Source organism: Python bivittatus, unplaced genomic scaffold (genome assembly GCF_059951505.1).
Source record: "Python bivittatus isolate LINGU-HERP-01145 unplaced genomic scaffold, Pbiv_v1 ctg000340_np1212, whole genome shotgun sequence".
NCBI classification, from domain to species: Eukaryota; Metazoa; Chordata; class Lepidosauria; order Squamata; family Pythonidae; genus Python; species Python bivittatus.
This window is the reverse complement of record NW_028277056.1, coordinates 31,158,102-31,180,499: the sequence shown is the minus strand read 5'-3', so window position 1 is coordinate 31,180,499 and position 22,398 is coordinate 31,158,102. Positions and strand designations below refer to the sequence as shown.

Below are 22,398 nucleotides of genomic sequence, written 5' to 3'. Positions count from 1 at the left end.
CTGTCATTTTCCGTGATCTATGCAAAACAAGAACAAAGGTACACAATATTCTCCACATTACCTTGGACAATGAATTAAAATAATGAGTTGCTAATGTTCAGTACAACATTTCTCAGCTGTTATAATAACAGAAATTGCTTCAAATGTGTTGCTTATGTGAAAAAATATATTATTTCAACAAAGCCTGGAGAGCTAGAGACTTAGTTATCTCCAACTAAGAAAGAAAGGTATAACATTTACTAAACAGACTTCTCTGCAACTGATCAAATAATGATCTGAATGTTTTATTCAATTGTATTGTGAAAGTTACAATTTATACATCATATCTAATTTTTAACAAGTGGATCTAATTTAGTACTTCATTTTATTAGTAAAACCAATCCAAATAAGTCAGCTAGATTTCCACCTAGCAGTTTAATATGGCAAACTAGAATGTCATTTGCTTTACAAACATTTAGGTAGTGTTTCCAATGGGACAAATATTAAACTAGAAAGCCAATACCATTTAAAGCAGGAAACAAGATTCATTTGGTCATTTATCCCAGAAAATTAAAGAGCAACAGTGATACCATACAATAGTCTGCCTTTCATTATTTTTTAAATATCAATTAAAGAATCGTAGCGCCTGTACAGATGGAACAGCATCAGCAGCTGCTTGGATTTACCTGGGGCTCTTTAACAGCATAGTTTCCTATCGATAACCAGGGCCCGGCTGAGTATAGCCCTGGCCAAATGGAGGACGACTGCGTGCATAAGGATTAGGGCCACTTGGAGGAGGTGTCATAGTAGTTCCAGGAGGTGGGGTGAAACCAGGTCTTGGCTGGTAAGTGCTGGGCTGGCTAGGAGCCATTCCAGGTTGTGATGCTGAGGTTACATTATAATTAGCAGACTGGGAAGCTTGAGTTGTATAATTTTGTGGGGTATAAGTGCCTGTCTGATATTGCTGAGGAGGCTGAGCTGGCAGCTGCGGACCTGGGCCAGGAAAGCCAGGAGCTGGAGCTGGAGCCTGGGATGCCTGCTGGCCGTATCCTTGGAACTGCTGTGCTTGTTGAGGAGCAGTCTGTTGGCTGTAGCCTGCTAAGAGATCCAGGTAAAACAACAATGCAGTTAGGTGAAAGTAGAACTTGCATCTTTATTCATATGTTGGCATTATTTTTATTATTTATTTATATTTATTGAGAGTTTTGCATAAAGTAAAAGACAAATCTAAAGAAAAAGATAGAAAAGAAAGAAAAAGGTGCAAGAAAAGAAAAAAAGAAAACTAGTTATTAAATATAGTGACTTCCAACCTTCTCTTCAACAGATATTGACAAACCTATTGTCTCCTTCTCTTATCTCTTCCAGAAATCCCTTCAACCTCATATTAAATTCTCATCTTTTTAAATCATTAAATCCATAAATCATCATTTCAATTTTCTTTTAGCAAAAAGTCCATAAAAGGTTTCCAGTCTTTTAAAAAAGCATTTGTTGTTTTCTCCCTGACCAAACAGGGCAGTTTTGCCATTTCCACTAATTATAAGTTTTACAATCCATTCCTCCATTGTGGGAATTTCAATACTCTTCCACCTTTGTGCATATAATAATTTTGCTGCCATTATCATATACAAAATTAACCTTCCATGAGTCTTTTATATAACCATTCCTGAAAAGACAGTTACAAAATTTAACTACAGAATGTTGAAAAAATGAATCCAGAGTTCTACAGCCCTGAATATGTATAAACCTAGTCTTTTGTACACATGAGGGTACAGTTTCAAATAGCTGTGCTCTAAAGGCTGACTTGTGTAGGTGAGCAAAATATAGTTTTTATAACATTCAGCACCATCAAAAAGCACAGTTCACACAATTCAACCAAACATGTGTGAACAAATTCTATACTAATTGTTGAAAAACTGATAAGGTGGTAGAGAAGGTGAAATTGTATGAATTTGTATTATTTATATAATTTAAACACAGTATCAGTCTATTTCATACATTTTTATATATAAAGATGTTTCCTTTTTAAAAAATGGCACATTTTAAAGCAGAAGCGTGCACAAAATGGGAAACATGTTTTGTTTCAAGCTTGGAACAAAACAGTCTCACTCAAAATGTTCCATAGGAGTGGCTGATGGCTATGTTCCATCAGAACAAAACTCTAAATGGCTTGAGTGTTTTGTTCCAACCTCAAAATACTATTCTGGGAACATATTTTTGTTCTGCACTCAGAACACTTGAAATAGCCCATTAAAAAATCAAAGCTAGCCTGTTTCAACATTATTTTCTAAAATCAGATTGCTGAAAACATCTCAGCTCAAAATGGCCAAGTTTTGAGCCAAAAACATTTTGAGTTCAAAACACTTAGTACCTCCATAAGTATAAGTGTGTGTGTACATGTATATGTATACGTTCAGGCTGTTTTATTCACAGCTTGAAACAATCAGTAGACATCCAAATGCAGATTATCTCCAGATATCATTCTGACAAGTACAAAAATGTAGATAGGAGTGTATATGCTTTAAGTTCTATGCTTTCAGTTATATCACAAATAACTTTCAAGGACAAATTCACTGGTAACATAAAACAAAAAGCTGGGAGGGGATGGGGGACTAAGAACTCCATTTATTTCTTGCATGAAACACACCTGAAGCTACTTGCAATGAAACCTCTCCATTGACTGGAATCCTGTTAGCATTAAATACCAGATACATAATAATTATTAAAAACACAGGATCCTAAACAGAGAAAGCAATGACTAAAATACACTTTGAAGTCAATTTAGAATTCACCTGAATTTGGGCTCAAAATTTACTTTGAAAGCAATCAAGAGCACTACTAAACAGTTTTGGTTTAACTAGGCTGACCTACCCCAGCAAACTAGCCATGTGATGATAATAAGAAATAAAGACTATTATCTGGAATGTACATTAGAAGCCTTCTAAGGAAAGAAAAAAAAAAAGCATACACAAAGATCACCCAGAAAACTCAACTGTTTCTCTGTAAGGCTTCACAAAACTAATTTCCATATGCAGAAAGAACTGCTGGTAACTATATGATTAATAGCTGCTAAAGCTCAGGTGGCATTTATTTTGTGTGGGACTCAGATGTTGTTCTGGCAAAGATCCATCCTAAACAGAGATTTATTTAATGACTGAAGCAGCTCAATGTTCAAGGGAAATATAAACATTCAGATTAAAGTTTTCTTCTAGAACTCGTCTGATTTATTGGGCATTTTAAGATATTTGACTAGTTTCACTATAACTGAAGGATTCCAGATGTTTTCTAGAGGCAATCTGATGGCAGAGTGGTGAATGAGCAAGCAAAACTTAAGCATCAGGCATTTTCTTCTGATTTTCTTTTTATGTTAAACAAACTCCATTGTTGTAACAATGAATTCTATTGGTCTTTCAAACGAACTGTTGTACAATATCCCCTTTAAGAATGAGGACACTGAAATATGCATCATCGTATGCAAATTATTAAAGCAATCAGCTCTGAGCAATGGTAGCATTCAGTTGCTACTTCGGATCATATCTCCCCAAAACAGCTCTTTCACAACCATATCTGAAAGTATACCTACACAAGAGCTTTGAAATCACTTGTGCAGTAATAATATATTCCATTCCTGTTTTATTTTTACATCGAGAATTAAACTATAAAGAAGTATTCAAGAAGCAAGTAAGTTATGACATTCTCAATTTAGCAATGCTGAAGTACCTACCACCTGCTTACCTTGATATTGTACACCATATTGTTGCGGAGGCTGAGCTTGTGGCTGCTGAGAAGGATATCCAGCCTGTTGTGGATACTGTTGATATATTTGGCCTACCAATTTAAAATTTAAAAATTTTGCTTAGAATATTAATTGCTTAGCCTTATCTGTCTCATACATTGCTCTCTTAAAATAAGAATTTAAAAACAAATGCAGAATGACTTAATCTAATTTATTATTTTCTAAGGACAGGATTCTATCAGAAGTAGCCAGAATATACAGGTAGTCTCCAGGTTAAGAACACCCTGGTTACAGATGACCCATAGTTAAAAACAGAGCCTACTGTAGCAAAAGTCGAGTTAAATGCACAATGGTTCAAGTTCTTTACACAATGTTACTTATATAGTATTATACAATAATACTGTTCTGGCTTACATACAAATCCAACTTAAGGAACTTGACCTTGGAAACAGAACTTGTTCTTAAACTGGAGACTACCTGTAGTTTATATTTTCTCCTCCAATCCTTTCCAAGGAAAACATACATACATATATAGGTTATCAGAATATATTTGAGAGAAGGCTAGTTATCTGTAACAGGCAAAACACTTTGGAAGAAGACTTTTGCTTTATCAATAGCAGAGTACGCTTCCTTCTCTCTCAGTCCACAGGACCATTACTGCCAACTGCCTGCAACAACACCCACAACCGCCACCACACCCTTTGGTTTCTTTTGCAAAACTATTTATTGCATTTCAATTTATAAATGTATTTTGCTTTGGGAAGACTGTTAACCTGAGAAGTGGGATATAAATAATTGTAATAAAATAGAAAAGTAAATAGTTTTGCCACATATGAGAGCCTAGGGACATGCAGAAGAAAAGGAAAATTTTCTTGGTGCTTGCTTTATCTTGCAAGCTTTCTATTTAAATGATTGTTTATAATGTGAAAGATACAAGTTATTTTCTTGAAAATGTACATACTTGTATTTGTATAAAGTTATTTCACGGCTACAGAACATCATCTAGTAAAAAATACATAAACACACACTGCTTTGGAAAGCCAGTTTCTGTGCATACAGCTAGGTCAAAAACAACACTGGAATTTTCTACCATATATGCCTAATGTTTGTTAGATGAACCAGATAATTTTAAAAATGACAGTATTTATAACAGGTACTTCTAATAATAGTGCTTCATTTTTTAAGCCACTGTGCTAATCCTTCAAAACAGCTTTTAAACTTTCCATTTTAGAGAACTCTTTCTTGTGACTCAGCATTAGAGCACCACCTAGTGCTAGCTTACATAATCAAAATAACTTTTTAAATCTGAGACTATGCATATTACCTGTATTTGATTAATTAAAGCAACTCAAAAAACAACTGTTAGTATGTATAGCACTTTAGAGTAGTACAAAACAAAGATCCCCAACTCCAAGGAATAGAATTCTATTTTGGCAATGAAAAAAAAAACAAAGGAAGGAGCAGTAGCTAAAGATAAACATAACCAGAAATGAATGTGAGCAAATGTGGTTTGGAAACAAAGGCCAAAGAGGCAAGTCACAAATATCACAAGATATAAATGTTTGGGAGAAATCTAAAGCTGAAGCACACATTTGGGGAAGTAAGCAAGACCAGGAGCAGTTAAGAAAGAAACAAAACTGCAAACAGCCAAAAGTGGTATGGAACTGCAGGAGCAAATGCCATAAACTAGATCGCACTGTGAGATATGGAAGGACAAATATGTTCACTGAGAGCAGGATAAAGATGAATGGATTGCTTACCATCCATTTGACCAGTTTGGGGCTGAGATCCTCCATATGATGGTTGCTGTGGTTGAACACATGGTGGATGGGCTGCAGAGGATCCAGAAGTGATGCTGTCAGGTGTTCCTGAACGTTCCTCTACAGGGGCACTGGGTGGCCCTGGAAAAGAAAAATATTCCAAAAAGAAGATATTTAATGAACAATAATCTAGAATCTTTCTGGAATCCAATATTCTTAATTTTATAGCGATGTTTAAAGTAACATAGCTGCAGAAGCGTGATACAATTTCCTATGTCAGAAATGTACAGCTTTTCTAGTTAGCCTTCAAATGGATGACTAGATTTGTACTTCAGAAAGGGGTAGGAGCCACGATGAAACTGAAATTCAATTTCACTTCATTTTAGTCACCTTTAAATCAAAATAATTCAATATAGGTAATATTCCTTCCTATGTAGCTTCCCCTTCTCACGTAGAAATCACTACCTGGTGACAACTTTTGGAGGGCCTCTGAAAGCCACACCCAAGATTTTCAGGGGATACATACAGCCCTAGGCCTATGCCCCATGATTGATTATTGATGGAATAATTTATTATTTATTAATATAAACAATAAATATATTGACTCAAATTATGTTAGCATTTTGGTACCAAATTAATTATTAAGAAAACCTATATTAATTCAAAAGTGCTTGGTACTCTATCTGGATTCCCAGTTCTGATGGCCTGGACTTGTACAATTGGGATGCTTTTTTATTTATTTATTTTTTTTCAGTGACTTAGTATAGCAATTTATCACATTTCCACTGAACTATAACTACTGTTCTGTGTGGAAAATACCTGATATTTGTATTCTAAAGTAGTTCCATCAGGCTTTGATTCAATGCTAAGAAATGTTAGTTACAAAGGGCTACTGATACATACACTTTAAAATGTGGTTTCATTACAGTTAGAGTGAGCTAGAAGTATAAATCCATATGTAAGCATCTGTCCGCAGGATTATGATTTGAAAGTAGAGGGGATTCTAATGTATCCATACAGTGACTATTTCATTTAGAATTTTTCACACAACAGCTTGTCCATGATTTCTGTTCAGTTATATTACTGTACAACCCTAATTTTAACAGCATTTTCCTTTCCCTACTTTCTTTCATTAGAACACAATGCATATTTCACTAAAGAAATATTGTCTTAAGTAATGCAAATAATCTCTCAAGCACTATGCAAAAGTGCTATTAGATTCCAAATTGCTATATAATAGCTAGGGCTGCACAGCTGTGTGCTCTGAACCACGTTTTTTACTTTAAAGTGCTGCCATCTCTGTTATAGGCTGCATGGTTATGTTACTTTTTGAAACTCAGATACAGTATTACTGACTTGATACTGACCAAAGTAATTTGCTCAGCATTTCTGGCCATCAGCTTCAGCCAAAATAACTATGATGAACTAAATCCCAATTATTCAGAACAATACCAGCTTCAACTGATATTAACTTTCTGCAATGTACCTTTAAGTACTGCTCAATACTGTAGTTACAGACAGGAATTGGAGTGCGTCCAAAGGGGCAGATCCTAAACTTCATCATATTTGGATATTAATCATACTAAACGATTTAACTGGAACTGAAGTTAGTTGCAATTTATTTTAACAGCCTGCTCCAGGCATAACAAAGCCTGAAACCAATCCATTAAATCAATGTTGCAGCTTTATCTTTTCACGAACCTTCATGGTTATTTCTGCAACTGTCTTAAGTAGTCATGTGTATCTAACATGCAATAACAATTCTCTGGCATTTCAAAAACACTGTGCTAATAGTTAGCATGGAGAAAAAAAATGAGACGGGGATTTTCCTCCTACAAGCTGGTTTCTCCATCTCTTTTATTCATTATTTTTTTTTAACTATTAATCTTCAGGTGTGAGATTAATCTATTGTCACTGTTGCTGTTTAGAAATTCGGTATACAAATAATATTCCCAATATACAGACTTCACAGACTTATGTAAACCAAGGTCATCCCTGAGCATATTATTATTATTATGGTTGGTCGCAGAGTCAACCAGATGTTTAGACTGGATTTGGCATTTTTATCCACCTATCAAGTCCTTCCAAAGAACCTGGGATAGGCAGATGTTTGTGCTGTTGTTGTTATTATTCCTGTCTATATATATGTATGTCTCAACTCAAGGCAGCAAACATACTTAAATTGAAACCATGCATCAACTGTTGTGAACTGATCATGTGATTGCTTACTGAAGTATCACTTTCCGTTGCTTAAAATCCTGATGTGGTTTGGGCTGAGAGAGAATAATAGACCTAAAATCATGCAGTAAGTAGGGTGGGGATTTGAACCTGGGTATCTCCAGTTGCAACAATCCATTATGATGGTTCACAGGTGTACCCTTGGTATTCAACTTAAAGAGATGCAGGCAAGCTGTGCTTCGGAAGGAACAGAAAGAGAGAAGGAAGTAAAGAGAAAACTGTTGGACTGAATTAAAGTTGGAAAGAAGTGTATTTAGCTAAAAGACACCAAAAAGGGGAAAAAAGAGAACAGAGAGCTGGAAGCCCCATTTTACAAGAGATGACCATCTAGCTCCCATGGAGCCTCAGTTCCATTGGGGGAATGAGAAGCAGTGCCATTGTCTGGAAGACTGCATGACATCCAAAGTTTAGCTCATTTTGGAAGCTGCTGCCAAACCAGGAGCTAGTGTAGGAGCTACTGCAACTAACATCTGAATTCCTTTCAGTCAGTATAGAAAGCTATATGACTGGCATAGAAACAGTAGAGATGATGATGGAGTATCAGAATGATTACTGGAATGTTTGGTCTTAGAAGTGCAAGAAAGAAGAGATAGGAAAAAGAAGAAAGAAAAAAAAGAGGAAGATGCAATGAAAGTTAAGAAAGTTTTAACCACAAAGACCATATAAGAACAAGAAAGGAGAAAAGCAACACTAGCAGAAGACAAAAAATGACCAGATAAAGAGCTCAAATACAAACCTACTTGATTGATGCAATGAAGGAAGCAAGAAAATCTACTTTTCTGCCCTTACTTCATTTGTGGAATGTCAGACAATTACTGTACGCTGTTCAAGGTGACCCACTCCTTGGGATAGATGGACCAGAAGACCTAATCAGTGCAAGCTCTAATCATCTGGCTGATCATTTCACAGATAAAATTGCTCATACCTGCTCTAAGTTGGAAGCTGCATGTACACGATCTAATGAGATGGCAGCAGTAATGTCTTGCAATATTGGCTGTGGAACTCAAGGAAACTAACAGATTCTCTGTGATCTTGGCTCCACCATTTGTGCACTGTATACCTGTTCTGGTTAGTCAAAGCAGCTGAGGAGAAGGCAGGGAGGTGGACCCAGCCAATAGTTTACATTTCTCTGAGGGAGGGGGAAATGCCAGTAGCCTTTAAAACATTCAGGTTTATTTATTTATTCATTATTAAATTTATATGCTGCCCATCTCCCTCAAAGGTGCATCCCCTCCTCAAAAGACCTGCCCTGAATCCACTATTATTAAGCAACTATTGCTTTATATCCAATCTCCCCTTTGTGGGGAAGAATGGAGGATAAAGTGCTGGGGCAAAAATTACAAAAAACCCTGGAAGAAGCAGACTACCAAGACCCCTGGCAGTCAGAACTGAAACCACCTCATGGATGACTTGTCACGGCACTTCAATGGTGGGAGTATAACCACCATCAACCACTCTCATGGGACTCTAAACAGTTTTTGATAAACAGCTGTAGACAGACTGTTCTCCTGACCCACCTACAAAGCTGAAAGGTTGGAGGCCCCATTTTATGATGGTTCTACTCCTTTCTGAGTGAACGGGTCTAGTCTATCCTATGAGTGCTCAAATATGGTGTGTCATATGGTTCAGTTCTTTCCTCTATTCTACTTAACCTCTAAATGAAACCCACGGGAGAGATAATTTACCAGTTCAGGGAGATCTATGTGGATAATAACCAGTGGTATAACTTCATCAAAAGGGGAATAGAGTAGAAGTCCTGAGCTGGTGTTTGTAGGCTGTCAAGCTTTGGATAGGGCTTAAAGTTATTCCAAACAAGACATTTATTCAAAAGCTTTCTTATTCTGTAGTTATACCATATTTGGCTCTCAAAGAGGTGTGCTTCCTGGTGGAGAGCAGGTTCACTATTTGGGTGTCCTTCTGAACTCATAGCATGTGCTGGAAAAACAGGTGGAAATCATGCCAGGAAAGTGTTTTGCCCTTTGCATATCTTTGGATGGTATACCAATTATGGCCTTACTAGAACAGGGAGCAATTAGGTGGTTACTCATGCTCTTACCTCCCATACAGAAGACTGTAATTTGTTTTAAAAGAAGCTGTCCTTAAAGAGTACCCAGAAGCTCCAACTAGTGCAGAATGCAGCAGCTATAGCTTATAGGACAGATTCACTACTCCAATATAACACCTACCTATATGTTTCTGAGTGCAATTCAAAACAGTATCACGTCTAAAACTTTGCAACGGTTCAGAACCTGGTATCAACACCACCATCTATCTCAAGAGAGATCCTGTCTACTCATTCCACATGAACAATGAATGCTGGATGAAGGTTCCTATCTACTGAAAATACAGTGGGAGGGGGCCAAAAATGTGCATTCTCTATGTACGCTCTTCTCTCTGGAATAGCTTGCACCCAAGGAGAGGATTGTCAGGAGTTTCTCATGGGAAGAAATTCATCCCATTATCTGTACAACAACATTATGGTTGCATGGATTATGAAAAAAACTTGTTATTGTATGTTGTGCACGTATACTGCTATTTTTATTGCCACCTATTGGCGTGTGAATGCTAGTTACCCAGTGGGGGGGTATGGAGTGGCAATATAACTGGAGCATTGTATGCCTGTTGTTTTAGCATTAGCCACCATGTAGTTGTGTAGTTTTATGGGTTATGTAGTTGTAACTAATAACCAAGTAGTGTACCTCTTCTCTGAGAGTTTTTGGCTAGAGACTTTATGTTTGTAGATAAGTCTTGGATGCTGAATTTATGATAAGACGTGTTTTTTCTTATATTTTGTATACAACTTGTATTTTATGAAGTTTTGCATTTTATCAATAAACAACCAGATAGTATATATTTTCTGGCTGAGTTTCTTTGGAGAACAAGATATGGACATTTCAGTTTGCAAACCTATCATGCTGGTGTGTATTTTTTCCTTGGGCAAAAGTTTTTCTGGGAGCATTGCTGTATTCTGCTCAACAAGGATGGCTCCCGCTCTTGCAACCTTCGAGAAACTTGTGAAAACATGGCTGTCCCACAGAGAGTTTGGGACCTTTCAGAAGGAATTACTATCATCAGGTATGTAACTGCTAATTATAATAGCATATAAAAGACCTTAATATTTACATTACATGTGTATGCATGCTATTATTTGCACTGGCTTTGTTGCTCTTTGCACACCACTTACAGCTTTTTAAAATTGAAGTAGTTTATACACTGATTCATAAATGAATAGATTTCTCTATGCATGGTGTGGTTTTTAAGCTTTCAAAGTGATCTCATTCCTATTTCAATATATGCAATAATAAGGACTATCCTTGTTTTCTTAACAAAATCACACAATATTCTCAGACTTAGTTATCTGTCAAACGTATATACTGTAGCACCAGCTGTATTCACAATATCCATAATGTAACCTTTTATAAAATCTAGTAGTATAAGCTCACATTTATATAGGACGCACAAGAAACATATTTCTGCAAATCTTAATCTCTTAGATATTATCAACAGGTGGAAAACTAAGGCCCTGAACAGGGATGGGCAATTTTTTTGGACACACTTATTTTCCAGCCTGAGATTGCAGAGGACATGTCTAGTGATGTCATCAATGGAGGAGGAAATTAAATGGGGAAATGAGATTAAATGTGAAGTAAATGCAATAAGCCTCAGAGAGCTTTCAAGCAAGTTTGTTGTTCAAGGAACAACAGAAAATTACTTCCAAGATTAGATCCTTTGCCATCAAATTTCCACTGTATGATCTGCAGTGCTAGAAGTTGTATGTTGCCCACTATACCATAATGACTTCAGGGAGGTACAAGCTGAAAGTCTAAGTAGTGAGGCAGAAAGTTTGTTGATTCTAAAACAATTGTGTTTCCCTGTCTACCATGCCAAACCTCCTCCAGACCATGTTGTCCAAGGCGTTGTTTAGTAGTTTCCCAAAATAAATCCCCTGAGCCAGTACTGGATTGAGATGTTCTGTTTATGATGAACAGACCAAACTTGAACACCTCAAACTGCTTCTGGTTTGAAATTTTAATTCTGGAAACTGCTGAACTGCTGCCTAGAACAGAATGGTCTGGAAGGAAATGGAAAATTTCGAAGTTGCATATGCCTAAATTTGAGCATTGTCCACTTCTACCAATAGACAGTTTAAAGCAAAGCTATTCATATGGCTGGAATGTTTATTACAGACACTCATGTTATTTAAATATATTAGTCATTCAACAAATGACCAAAATCACTGTAGGGTTGGGCAGCCTTGTAACATTTCCAATAGATGAAAATAAAAATGTAAAACATCACGTAGAAGAAATGTCATTTGCACTAAATATCTACTAACAATACTTTATCTTGGGAATGGTAAAGATTTCAGTATTGGTACAATACTGTGACTTCATGTCACAAATATTCTTAAAGTAATGCAGTAATCTGAAGTTTGAAGTTCATGTAAAATCTATGAAAGCGCCATATGCATGGCCAATTCTGAAAGAGCAAACTTCAGCAACAGTTTCAATAAAATATATATTCTTACCCGACACCTGATCATCTGTCAGCCCAAATGCTGACAAGACATTTTTGTTGATTTCATCTTGATTTTTTAATGGATCAAAAGCAGACATACTTGCTGCTATAACTTGAGTAGAAGGCTTGACAGTCGAATCAGCAGCAGTGGGCTTGTCTTCCCTACCCTCTGCAACATCTGCAACAGAGATGGAAATTTTCAGAGGCCTGAAACTACAAAAATGACAGCAACATTTAAACAGTGGCCCAAACTTTATAGACTTAAAGAGCAATTACAGCAATGCCCAAAATGTTTCAAGGTTCAAGGTTCCAAACCCAAAATATCTGGACTTTATCAGGAATGATTCCATACTGGAAAAAGCATTTAGTCCTCACCTAAAACACACCATTCAAACCAATTTTGCAGCCAGAACACTTCCATTAAGATAGGAATGGAGGAAAGTTTTGTGGGCTGCATTGGGAGAGTTTATGGCGCTGGATTTTTCTGTTTTTATTGTTTCTTGTTTTTACTCTTTGTATATTGCTTTATGTTATGGTTGTGAGCCACCCAGAGTTCTCATTTCAAGATGGGCAAACATACAAATATTTTAAATAAACAAATAAACTAAATGACAAATGTAGCTAGAATGGGATGTTTGGGGATCAGAGCGCTTCAACCCTGAAATGTTTGCATATTTCTAGGTACGCACAACTAATGATGAGTAAGAGTATCTGGCTTCCCACATCAATCTATTTTTAAGTAACAGTTATCAACTTACCATTTTCAGGGAGACTAGTAGAAAGTCCAGGCTCAGCAGGAGGTTCTAAGCAATCCAATAAACGATTCACTTTGTTGCGAAGCTCTATCAGTTCTCGGCGAAGGTATTTTACCTGATTTGATTCTAGCGGTCTTGGCTGCCCATTAACTATAAAACAGATACTATGCTAATAAGTTTTCACAACACAAGACAAAATATTCTTAAGATGTTATAACTTTATTTTACTTAGTTCAGCCCACTATCAACCATTTGACCATTTAAACATTATGTACTTCTTCAGAATAAATGATATGTCCCATTTCTGTTCTCTGAACAGTTACATGATTGGGAATGAAGGAAAGATTTATTACCAAGGAAGATAAAGAAGGACCAAAGTATCAAGCAACTTTGACAACATCTTTACTTACCGAACAGTGTCAGTTTCAGGATTCTACTGCACTGAATTGCAAAGGAAAGATCTGAACTATCAAAGATTGTTATAAGATCTCCATCTGTTAATTAAGGAGAATGAGGAATCAGATATAACTTCCAACAAAAAAGCATATCAGTGTCAGTCACTTAAAAATCCACTTCCAAAAGATAGCAAGCAGTTGCAGGAGGGCAGGAATTAAATAAAACCTGACACAGGCAGAGTTAAAGTGCTGTCAAAACTTGTTCCAAGGCTTTGCTCCTTGTTTTGCCTGCACAAGCATCAGTGGGGCAGTTTCAATATCATAAAGAGTCTTTGTAATACAGTTGCAAGAAAAACTATGTGAACCTTTTGGAATTTCATGGTGTTCTGCATTAATTTGTCATAAAATGTGATCTGACCATCATTTAAGTCAAGAGTATTGACAAATATGTGCCTAAAATAATAACACAAAAACAATTCTGATCCTTCATGTCTTTATTGAACACACTCATTCAACATTCAAAATGCTAGTGAAAAAAGTAAGTGAACCCTTGGAATCAATAACTGCTTGACCCCCTCACACCCCCGGCAGCAATAACCTCAACCAAAAAAACTGTATATAGATTAAATATTGAATGTTACGCAGTATATTCTTTTTCTGGTCCAAATCTAACCTTAACGAAATTAATATTATTCACAGGGACTGAAACATATTTCATTTATTATTTTAGGAGATTGTGGTATCAGTGTTTGAAAATGTCTCCCCTACCTCGCTTAAAATGCATATTTGAACCATACAATTCTTGTAGTTTATTTTAACTTCAAAAGACAAGATGCTCTCCAAAATAGAACATTTAATCAGTTATGTTGTAAACCCAAGAAAACTGCCCTTCTTTAAAGATTGGTTATATGAAAAAGTTACCTCCTAATTAGTATAAAGAACATATTAAAAAAAAATTAAGCAAATGAGGCCCATTAAGAAAACATAACAGAAAACAATCAGCAAAAAGTAGGGGAAAAATAAGCATTATTTTTTCCTCTAGTCAAAGCCAATTTAATCTGATACTCAGCTTACATAAAAACAAACAGGTTACACCACCACCAATGACTGGTACAGTGGCATGAGCCAACATCTGACCCAGGTCTGATATTGTTTTCTCTGACTCTATTTCTGTTCATTTATTACTGGCATTTTCTATGCTGCCTTACTTCAAAACAGCTCCATAAAACTTACAAAATATTTAATGGAAATAAGTGTGCCCTGAATTAGACTGCAAAAACAGGGGAGATTTATTCAAGCTCTTATTTCAAGAAAGAGCCAATTTTAATACATGTTCAGTGTTGGATTACATTTCATGTGGAAGAGCTGAAAATTGAGCTAATGTAATCAAACAGTAGAAAATGTAGAAAATGGCCTATGTTACTGAGACGTTAAGCACAGATATCACTGTGGCAAAATTAAAAAAACTAAATTTTTAAGTGGAGGTAATTAAAGGTATTCATAGCAAACTCTGCTGAAAGGTGCCTCAGGCATATAATACTTAGGGTTGCACTGTAACCATTCACAGTATTTTTTACAGGATAAAGCTCCAAAAAGCAATTATTGCCGGTCAGTAAATAACAAGAAATGGTACTAATCTTATTCAGGGAGTAACAATTATATAATGCAACAACATAAGTCCATGCTACTTAACAGAGCTGTGCGTAGTTTGAAAATTATTTGAAAGAAGTGTTCTGGATCTAGTACAAGCATAATACCTCTTTGCCATTTATTTTTTATTGATTTTATTTTAAAATAATAACCAACAAGGAAAACAAAAAAACCTCACAAAAATAATTATAATGCAAATACATACATTCTCAAAAAAAGAAACACAGAGTGCTTTAAAAAAAAGGTGACAAAAGAAAAACAAAAAATAGTATATCATTACAACTGTTACAATTCTATATATACTTATCTAGTGTAAATATAATTCAAGTACATACAGTACTGTGTAAAAGTTTTATTAGCAGTGTTGAAACTCTATGAAACTCTAATTCAGCATCCTGTAAGGGTCTTCATCACTGCCCAACCAATTCATCAAGGACAGGTTATCTTTCCTACATGTTTCTTTCATCTACCTGCCTCTCCAGTACAAGGCCACTCCACTGAGTTAGTAAGTTTCATACTGCAAAGCCTTTCCTGTGTAACTGGCTCCTAATCCTTAGTGCTGCATTATTCCTATCTCACTATCCTATATACACTACACTTGTATCATTTAAGATAAACAGGGGTTTTAGACTGGTTTCAAACATGTGGCCAATGGCCCAATACAGAAGAGGATAAAACAAAGTAGGAAATCCATATACAAGTATTACTGTATAAAACATACTACATACAGAAAATCTGTTGTTGCAATTTAATCATACAATCATATAGTAATCATACAATGCAAGATTCAATGTAAGTAAGTAAGATCTAATGGCATTGGCATTACTGTTTTTTGTAATTCCATTAAGCTCTGCATGCACTAGAAAAAGATGTGTTCCATAAGAAAAGTGGAAGAACTCCATAAAGCTTTTTCACTATTAGGTAACACTAGAATATGGGAGGGTAAGAAAATCCTACCTTCATCCTTATATTTTATTGTAACTTCATCATTGCTCAGCAGTTTCCCCCTGAAAACTCTCTGCATCATCAGCACCAGCTCATCATAGGTGATATCTTCATTGTGAATTGGAATTCTTCTAATATCATCACCCAACTGAGCTTTAATTATAAGCTTTCCACTCAAATCCAGCTGGCCATTCATGGTTACTACCGGTCTTCTTACAGAGATATAAAAATGGATTAGAAACATGAATATCTACCCATTTAACCAAAATACAAACTTAAGGCAGGTTCATGGTGGGGAGAAGGAAGAAAATAATAACATATACATTACTAAGAGAAGTGGTAGGAGTATCTCATGCCCTGGGGCTCTAGTTGCTTTGTAAAATTCTGAAGGAAAGGAAAATCCTTTCAAAGTGACCAAAACCGAATTTGTGGTTTTAACTGTGAAAAGTGGTCATTCTTAAAAAATACTTATGTATTTGGTATGCTAGGAAATAAATCTTTTAAAACGTAATTCCAAAATTTTAGGCATGGGAAAGAAGAGTGTGAAATTATAAGTTACAATGGCAGCTTTGTTATCTGTACATAACAGAGTACATTATTGACTACCACTGTGAAACTAAGCTGAAGCTGTCATAACCTAAAGATGAAGCAGGCACGTAAGCAGAGAGGACAAAAGCCAGGAAACTTATCTATGAGATCCCTTCAGGGAGCTAGATAAGAAGGAAGCAAGTCGCTAAGGAAAAAACAAAGGACCTGAACCAGAAAAAGGAAGTTGGGCCCGAGCACATGGAAACCCCAATCCCATCAACAACTGCCAGACTTGTGAATCAACAAAGAAAGGACTTTTGGGGATAAAAGGGGTCCCAAAGCCCACCCACTCTGAGTTGTCTGAGTCACCTTTGGATCCAGACTTGGCGGTTTCCGTCCCTCTACAGCCTAGTTGTAGTTTAGTTGTAGTTGTAGTTGTGTGTGTGTGTATGAGAAAGAGCAAATGTACCTTGCAACCAGTAAAGTTTTGCTGTTACTTTAAATTCACTGGGTCTCCGTGTATTACAAAGAACCTCTTGTGCCTCAGTGTTTGGTTGGAAGTGATTTGTGTGTATCCCTAATTATTTCCCGGCTGTGTGTGTGTCTGTGACCAGGGCTGTGTGTCTGTCTGCTCCAGCTGCACCTATCTGGCAAACCCAGGTAAAAAGCAAGGGGGGCTGACAAGATCCGCGTGCCTCAACAGGCTGTGAGTGTGTGAGTGAGTGACCATAAGCCGAACCTGGGAGCAGCGTGTGTAACACAAGATTGATAACAATGGCCAGGGGCACCAAGATATCCACTGATAGCATCTGAAGTTCCCAAATTAGATAAAATTAGATTTTAAAAGATTAAATCTCATAAGAGAATGACAAAACCTTGCAAGATTTCTGGAGACATGTGAAATCTCACAATTCTTGTGTAAGTTCTCATGAAAGATGAGATTTTGGATGATTAATTTTTTTGGGTGGGGTTGATAAAATCAATGTTTCAATTCCTTTAGATAAAACTGCTATTAGCTATCTTAAACAGTTGGGGCCCAATTTACAAATAGCATTTCATCTTGAAGTAATAAATTCACTTCACAAACATGCTAATTTCATACTTTAATAAATTGCATAAAACTATCAAATGTGTAATTTACCTGTTTTGCACTGGTTTCTGAAAGGATAAGTAAATTATTCCTTTAACTTTCAGCTGGATGTCAGATGTCCCGCCATGCAGTGCTAATTAGCAAAATAGGCTGTAGTGCACGCTATCTGCATCAGAACATCAAGTTAGCTTAAGTTAGTTTTCATCTTTCTCATGAGACCAACATCATTCATAAGCAAGCACACATTCAAACATTTACTTCTCAAGATATAACACTGAACCTACATTAATTTCACTAGTCCTTGAATTGTATTATTGCCAAAATATCCTGCCTTTAAGTATTCCATTAAGAATAAGTTAGGACTGTAAGTCATATGATAACTCAATTTGCCTCTTTGTATTTTCTATTTCATCAAGCCAAGGTAGCAGGCAGCTTAGAAAGAATTGATGTCACTTGGTGGCTGAAAGATTACATGTAGTTCAAGACAATAAAACATTCAGTTCTATTATTCTAGAGCCAAAAAATTGAATCTTAGAAGGAGGGTCAAAGGTTGGAAAGAATGCCTGAAAATGAATTTCTAAAAAGCTACAATTATAATTCCTGTATTTTACATTGTTCACCTGACCTCTCATATATATCTATTTTTGTTTTAAAGTTAGAACTCAACTTTCAAAAAACACATGATGATTGTTATAAATTTCAGTTTGTTGTCAATTCAAAATCATATTCAAATAAGCTGTATAACAGCATATTGTCACCCCCCAAAAGCCTACAGAACATTCCCTGGTTCTCCAATAGATCTACAGTATTTCTTTCCTTCCAGTACTAAAAACTCTAGTCATATTAACAGAATTTTGAATGAATGTTGCCTATCTTGGAGGACAAAATAAGAATACAGCAATTAGCATAGTAGGTACAATTAATCCAGGGGCTCATGAACACATTCTATTGTATTCTCTTGATTCATCCAGAGTTTGGTTAGATAAAAGTATATACATACGTACGTATATACATACACATATATACAAACAGTATAAACAATCTGCTTCAATACTGCAGTGCAGTGACAAGCATAACCCAGCAAAATTGTTTGATGCAAACATATTGTTCTTAGGAGAGCCAAGGCCTAGTTTTCAAAACACTGGTGTGAGCCAGCAAAGTTCGATGTACCTTTGACTATAATTTGAAAGAGGCTATCATCTATTGCTATTTAGAGGAACTGAAGAATAATCTTAAACCCAATTGATAATTGAACCTTAATGTTTAATGATACATTTATTGGTGCATGCATATGTGTATACATGTATGTATGTGTGTGTATATGTATATATATATGTATGTGTGTGTGTGTATATGTATGTATGTGTGTGTGTGTGTGTATATATATATATATATACACGTAAGCTGCAGCAAGAACGTTAATGCAACGTTACAGCTTAAGAACATAATCTCTCACATTTTGTGTCAGAGAAATAGAAATCTTTCAGATATTCAGTAACCATTTCCTACTTGAGAACCAATCTTCTCCATCATTTGCACATCAATTACAGTTAACCAAAATCATTTTTTTTGTGTGATGACAAAACACGAACTTATTCTTACTACTGTCATTTCTTTTAAAGACCCTAACATAAACAACATTTTGAAATAAAGTTATCCCAAAGGTGTTTTTAACTACTATATTATTTGTTTTACAGACTACATACTCTTCTACATTTCTTCTAGTTTATCTTTTTGTTTGTAAGCCTTTATTTTATACAACAGGAAAGCATAAATGAATTAATCTACAATGGCATACAGTAATTTAAAAAACCAATATCCATTTCAGAAGCATCACTGACTAGTGAAATATCACTAAAAGATATTTCACAATAAACCTACCAGTATTTAAGATCCCACAAAACTTGCCATCTTTGCTGCAACAAACTAACGCACGCTCTGGAACCTTTATACTACTGCTCTGGAAGTCATCCTTTGAGTTTAATTTGTAATCAAGAGAGACAGTCAAAGTCTTACAAGTGAACTTTTTGTGGATGTGCATGAAGCTTCAAGTGCAATTTTCATTATAGGCAGATAATTTGTGACTACATGTTAGCTAAAATCCAATATTCACTTATCTAAGAGTAAGTCTCACTATACTCAACAACTGTCTATTCCCAGACATGTAAGAATTATATTGCACATACATTAAGGAATTAGTTGTAGCTTAAGTGCTGAATGCTATATATGTACCTTGGCTCAGTGTGAAGCATTATAAAGCAATTATTTTAATAAAAGCCTCTTTAGGTGGTGGTCAGGAAGGAAAGCTTATACATTTTAATTATTATTTATTTCACAATGTTGACAGCCCGTCCCATTCCTAGCAGACTCTTAAAATATTTTAAGCATACTCTCATATGAAAAAGTAAACTTAGCATGCTTAGCATAATTTGTAGTTTTATTTTAAGCATACAAAAAGCACTGCTACATCCTATAAGCTTGCACCAGAAATCAAGTTCTTCAGTTCCAATAACATAATCACACCACAGCTTCATCATAGTAATGATTAAAAGATTTAAAAGAACAGGTAGCTCACTTCTCTGTAAGATGTTCCACTTTGGCAGGTGATTAAATATTAGCATCCTATGGGAGGGGGGGGGCTGCACTGTTGGGACAATAAAGAGCTCTTGACATAAAGAAACTGGCAACAGCTTGGATTCTTGAGAATTTTAAAATAAGAGAGACAAGTTTCCATATTTCATAAACGTTTTAAATCCATTCATTCCAAAAGCCAGATTTAAACCAAAACCCTCCCTCCAGCTTCTTAAGTGACCTTGGCCACTAACTTCCCTTCTTCCAAGCCTCACAGAAACTGCGAAGACTGATACTTTGTAGCTTTTTAAGTCAGGCATCATTAGTGAAAAACTACGTTTTTCACAGGCCACCCTCAGAGAACTTCATTTACAGAGCCACAAATTACTCATTGTAGAGTCTCCAGAACCCGGCCGAGGCGGGGCGGGGAGGGGAGGGCACATGCCAGGAAAAAAGAAAGCATCTTTCCAAGCAAAGATCTTCGTCCCCTAAAGACCTGTCCTGCCATCCCAGAATAACGCACCGCGGCCTTCAAGGTGCCCCTTCACTATTCGGCTGCAACAGGCCAACGAGGAGCCGAAAGGAGCCTTTGGAGCTGAAACACTAAAGGGAAAGTGAATGGGACTCAGGAAGTGGCAACAGCTGAGCGGCGCCCAACCAGCTACTTCCCTTTCACCAGTAAAATGCAGGGGCGAAGTCTTCACCGGGACTCCCATCTCTTTCCCTCGCGATCCTCTGGCCGATTACCCACCCCGCCGCCACCGCCCCCCGTATATACACACATTCAGAGCAGCTCGACCGCGCCCATTCAAACCGAGGCCACGGCTCCCCGGCCGCCTCGATTTTGGCTCTTCCAGCACAAGGAGGCCAGCGCCTCCCTCACCCCCAGGCGACCAAACCCGGCCTAAGGCCCCCCGCCACTCACCGCCGCCGCCGCCGCCGTACGTGGCAAAGGGAATCTGCCAAGGCGGTTACCGCCCCGCCCGCTGCCAGACCTCCGCGCACGCGCACCGCTCCCACGACCCGACGGCGGGTATCTGGCCTGGAAATGCTTCGTCACAGGAAAAAGGAGGTGCGCAGGCGCAAGGAGAAGCGTCGCCGCGGAAGACACCGAAAGCAATTCGGCATCCTCTGCGGTTTCCTCTGTGACAGGAAGAGGATCTTAATTCCACATACGATAGAACTGATTGCCGGATAGAATTTCGTGTGGATTTGTAAACTTTACATTTTTAAAGTAATCGATAACATTTGCAGTGAACAATAATTCAGTGTCAAGGTTTGTACGATGACCATATTTTAACCATGCTTAGGGCGGTGTGTGAATGCGTGTTCAGCCGAAGGTGACTTAGATTCTGCCATGAGCCCACTGAACTTTGGTCAAACTGAAACAAAAACATGATGTTCTCTTTCTGCTTCTAAACACACTATTCTGCATAATAGACATTTACTCTTCACTCACAGCCACTTTGGTGTGGCGTAATTGTCATTCAATTTAAAATATGAATTTCTCTCCCTGTTATTGAGGTCATTTGGTAAATTGTTAGTATGCCAACCTTAATCTACTTTGCGTTACTTTCTTTCCCATAAATATATCAGCAGAGATTCTTTCAGCAGTAGCAATGTACTATACTGTATATCTTTTGCCTTGCCTTGTTTTCAGCAATATCTTGCAGAAGTGTGCTATACAGTAATACGTTCTAGGAGCAGAGCATTGCAGTTTTCAGTGAGCTCCAGGTCCACAAGTGTGCTGTCATGTAAGCTTGCCCATCTGCTGATTTGATGATCTAAGGCGGTGTTTTTCAAACTTGGCGACTTTAAGATACATGGACTTCAACTCCCAGAATTCTGGCTGGGAAATTCTGGGAGTTGAAGTCGGCACATCTTAAAGTTCCCAAGTTTGAAAAAACACTGATCTGAAGAATTACTAAGGGAACTGATAGCTTTAGAAGTCCAGCAGATGGCCCCTTCTATGATGGTACCATACTGATAAATTCGTTTCTCAGAGATTTTACAGTAGGTAAAGTTTACAAGTTGACCTAAAAGGCAGATGACTTCATGCCCATGACCAAGAAGTTTTTCCTGATAGTCTGCTATTCCCTTCTGTCCTGAGATTTTTTTTTCCAAGCTCCCAGTGTAGTCTAATCTACAGCCCTGGTATTTCATGGAACTTTCCTATCTAGTCCAAACGGGTCTGACTTTTCTTAGTTTTTTGAGATCAACCAAAGTTGATGAGGTG

At 36.9% G+C, this 22,398-nt stretch overlaps 1 protein-coding gene across 8 annotated transcripts; it reads right to left on the bottom strand.

Moving 5' to 3' along the window:
* Positions 1–263: 263 nt before the first annotated feature.
* Positions 264–21,214, bottom strand: TFG (trafficking from ER to golgi regulator). Of its 8 annotated transcripts, none has more exons than XM_088140807.1 (9): positions 21,088–21,214; positions 17,643–17,757; positions 15,986–16,185; positions 13,394–13,477; positions 12,987–13,133; positions 12,239–12,406; positions 5,473–5,613; positions 3,712–3,804; positions 264–1,077 (listed from the first exon to the last, which is right to left on the bottom strand). In XM_088140807.1, exons 3-9 carry the CDS (start codon positions 16,167–16,169, stop codon positions 692–694), a joined length of 1,203 nt encoding a protein of 400 aa, XP_087996933.1. In that variant the 5' UTR covers positions 16,170–16,185; positions 17,643–17,757; positions 21,088–21,214; the 3' UTR covers positions 264–691. The 8 variants fall into 8 exon arrangements, with proteins under 8 accessions (XP_087996933.1, XP_087996939.1, XP_087996940.1 ...); XM_088140813.1 differs by having other exon boundaries at positions 264–1,074; XM_088140814.1 differs by having other exon boundaries at positions 12,329–12,406.
* Positions 21,215–22,398: the final 1,184 nt, after the last annotated feature.

Coding starts and splice junctions, on each gene's coding strand:
- TFG (XM_088140807.1), bottom strand. CDS start 16,169: ATGAATGGCCAGCTGGATTTGAGTGGAAAGCTTATAATTAAAGCTCAG. Junction 13,134..13,393: donor CCTGAAACTGACACTGTTCG/GTAAGTAAAGAT, acceptor TCTGTTTTATAG/TTAATGGGCAGCCAAGACCG. Junction 5,614..12,238: donor GACAGATGATCAGGTGTCGG/GTAAGAATATAT, acceptor TTTCTTTTCCAG/GGCCACCCAGTGCCCCTGTA.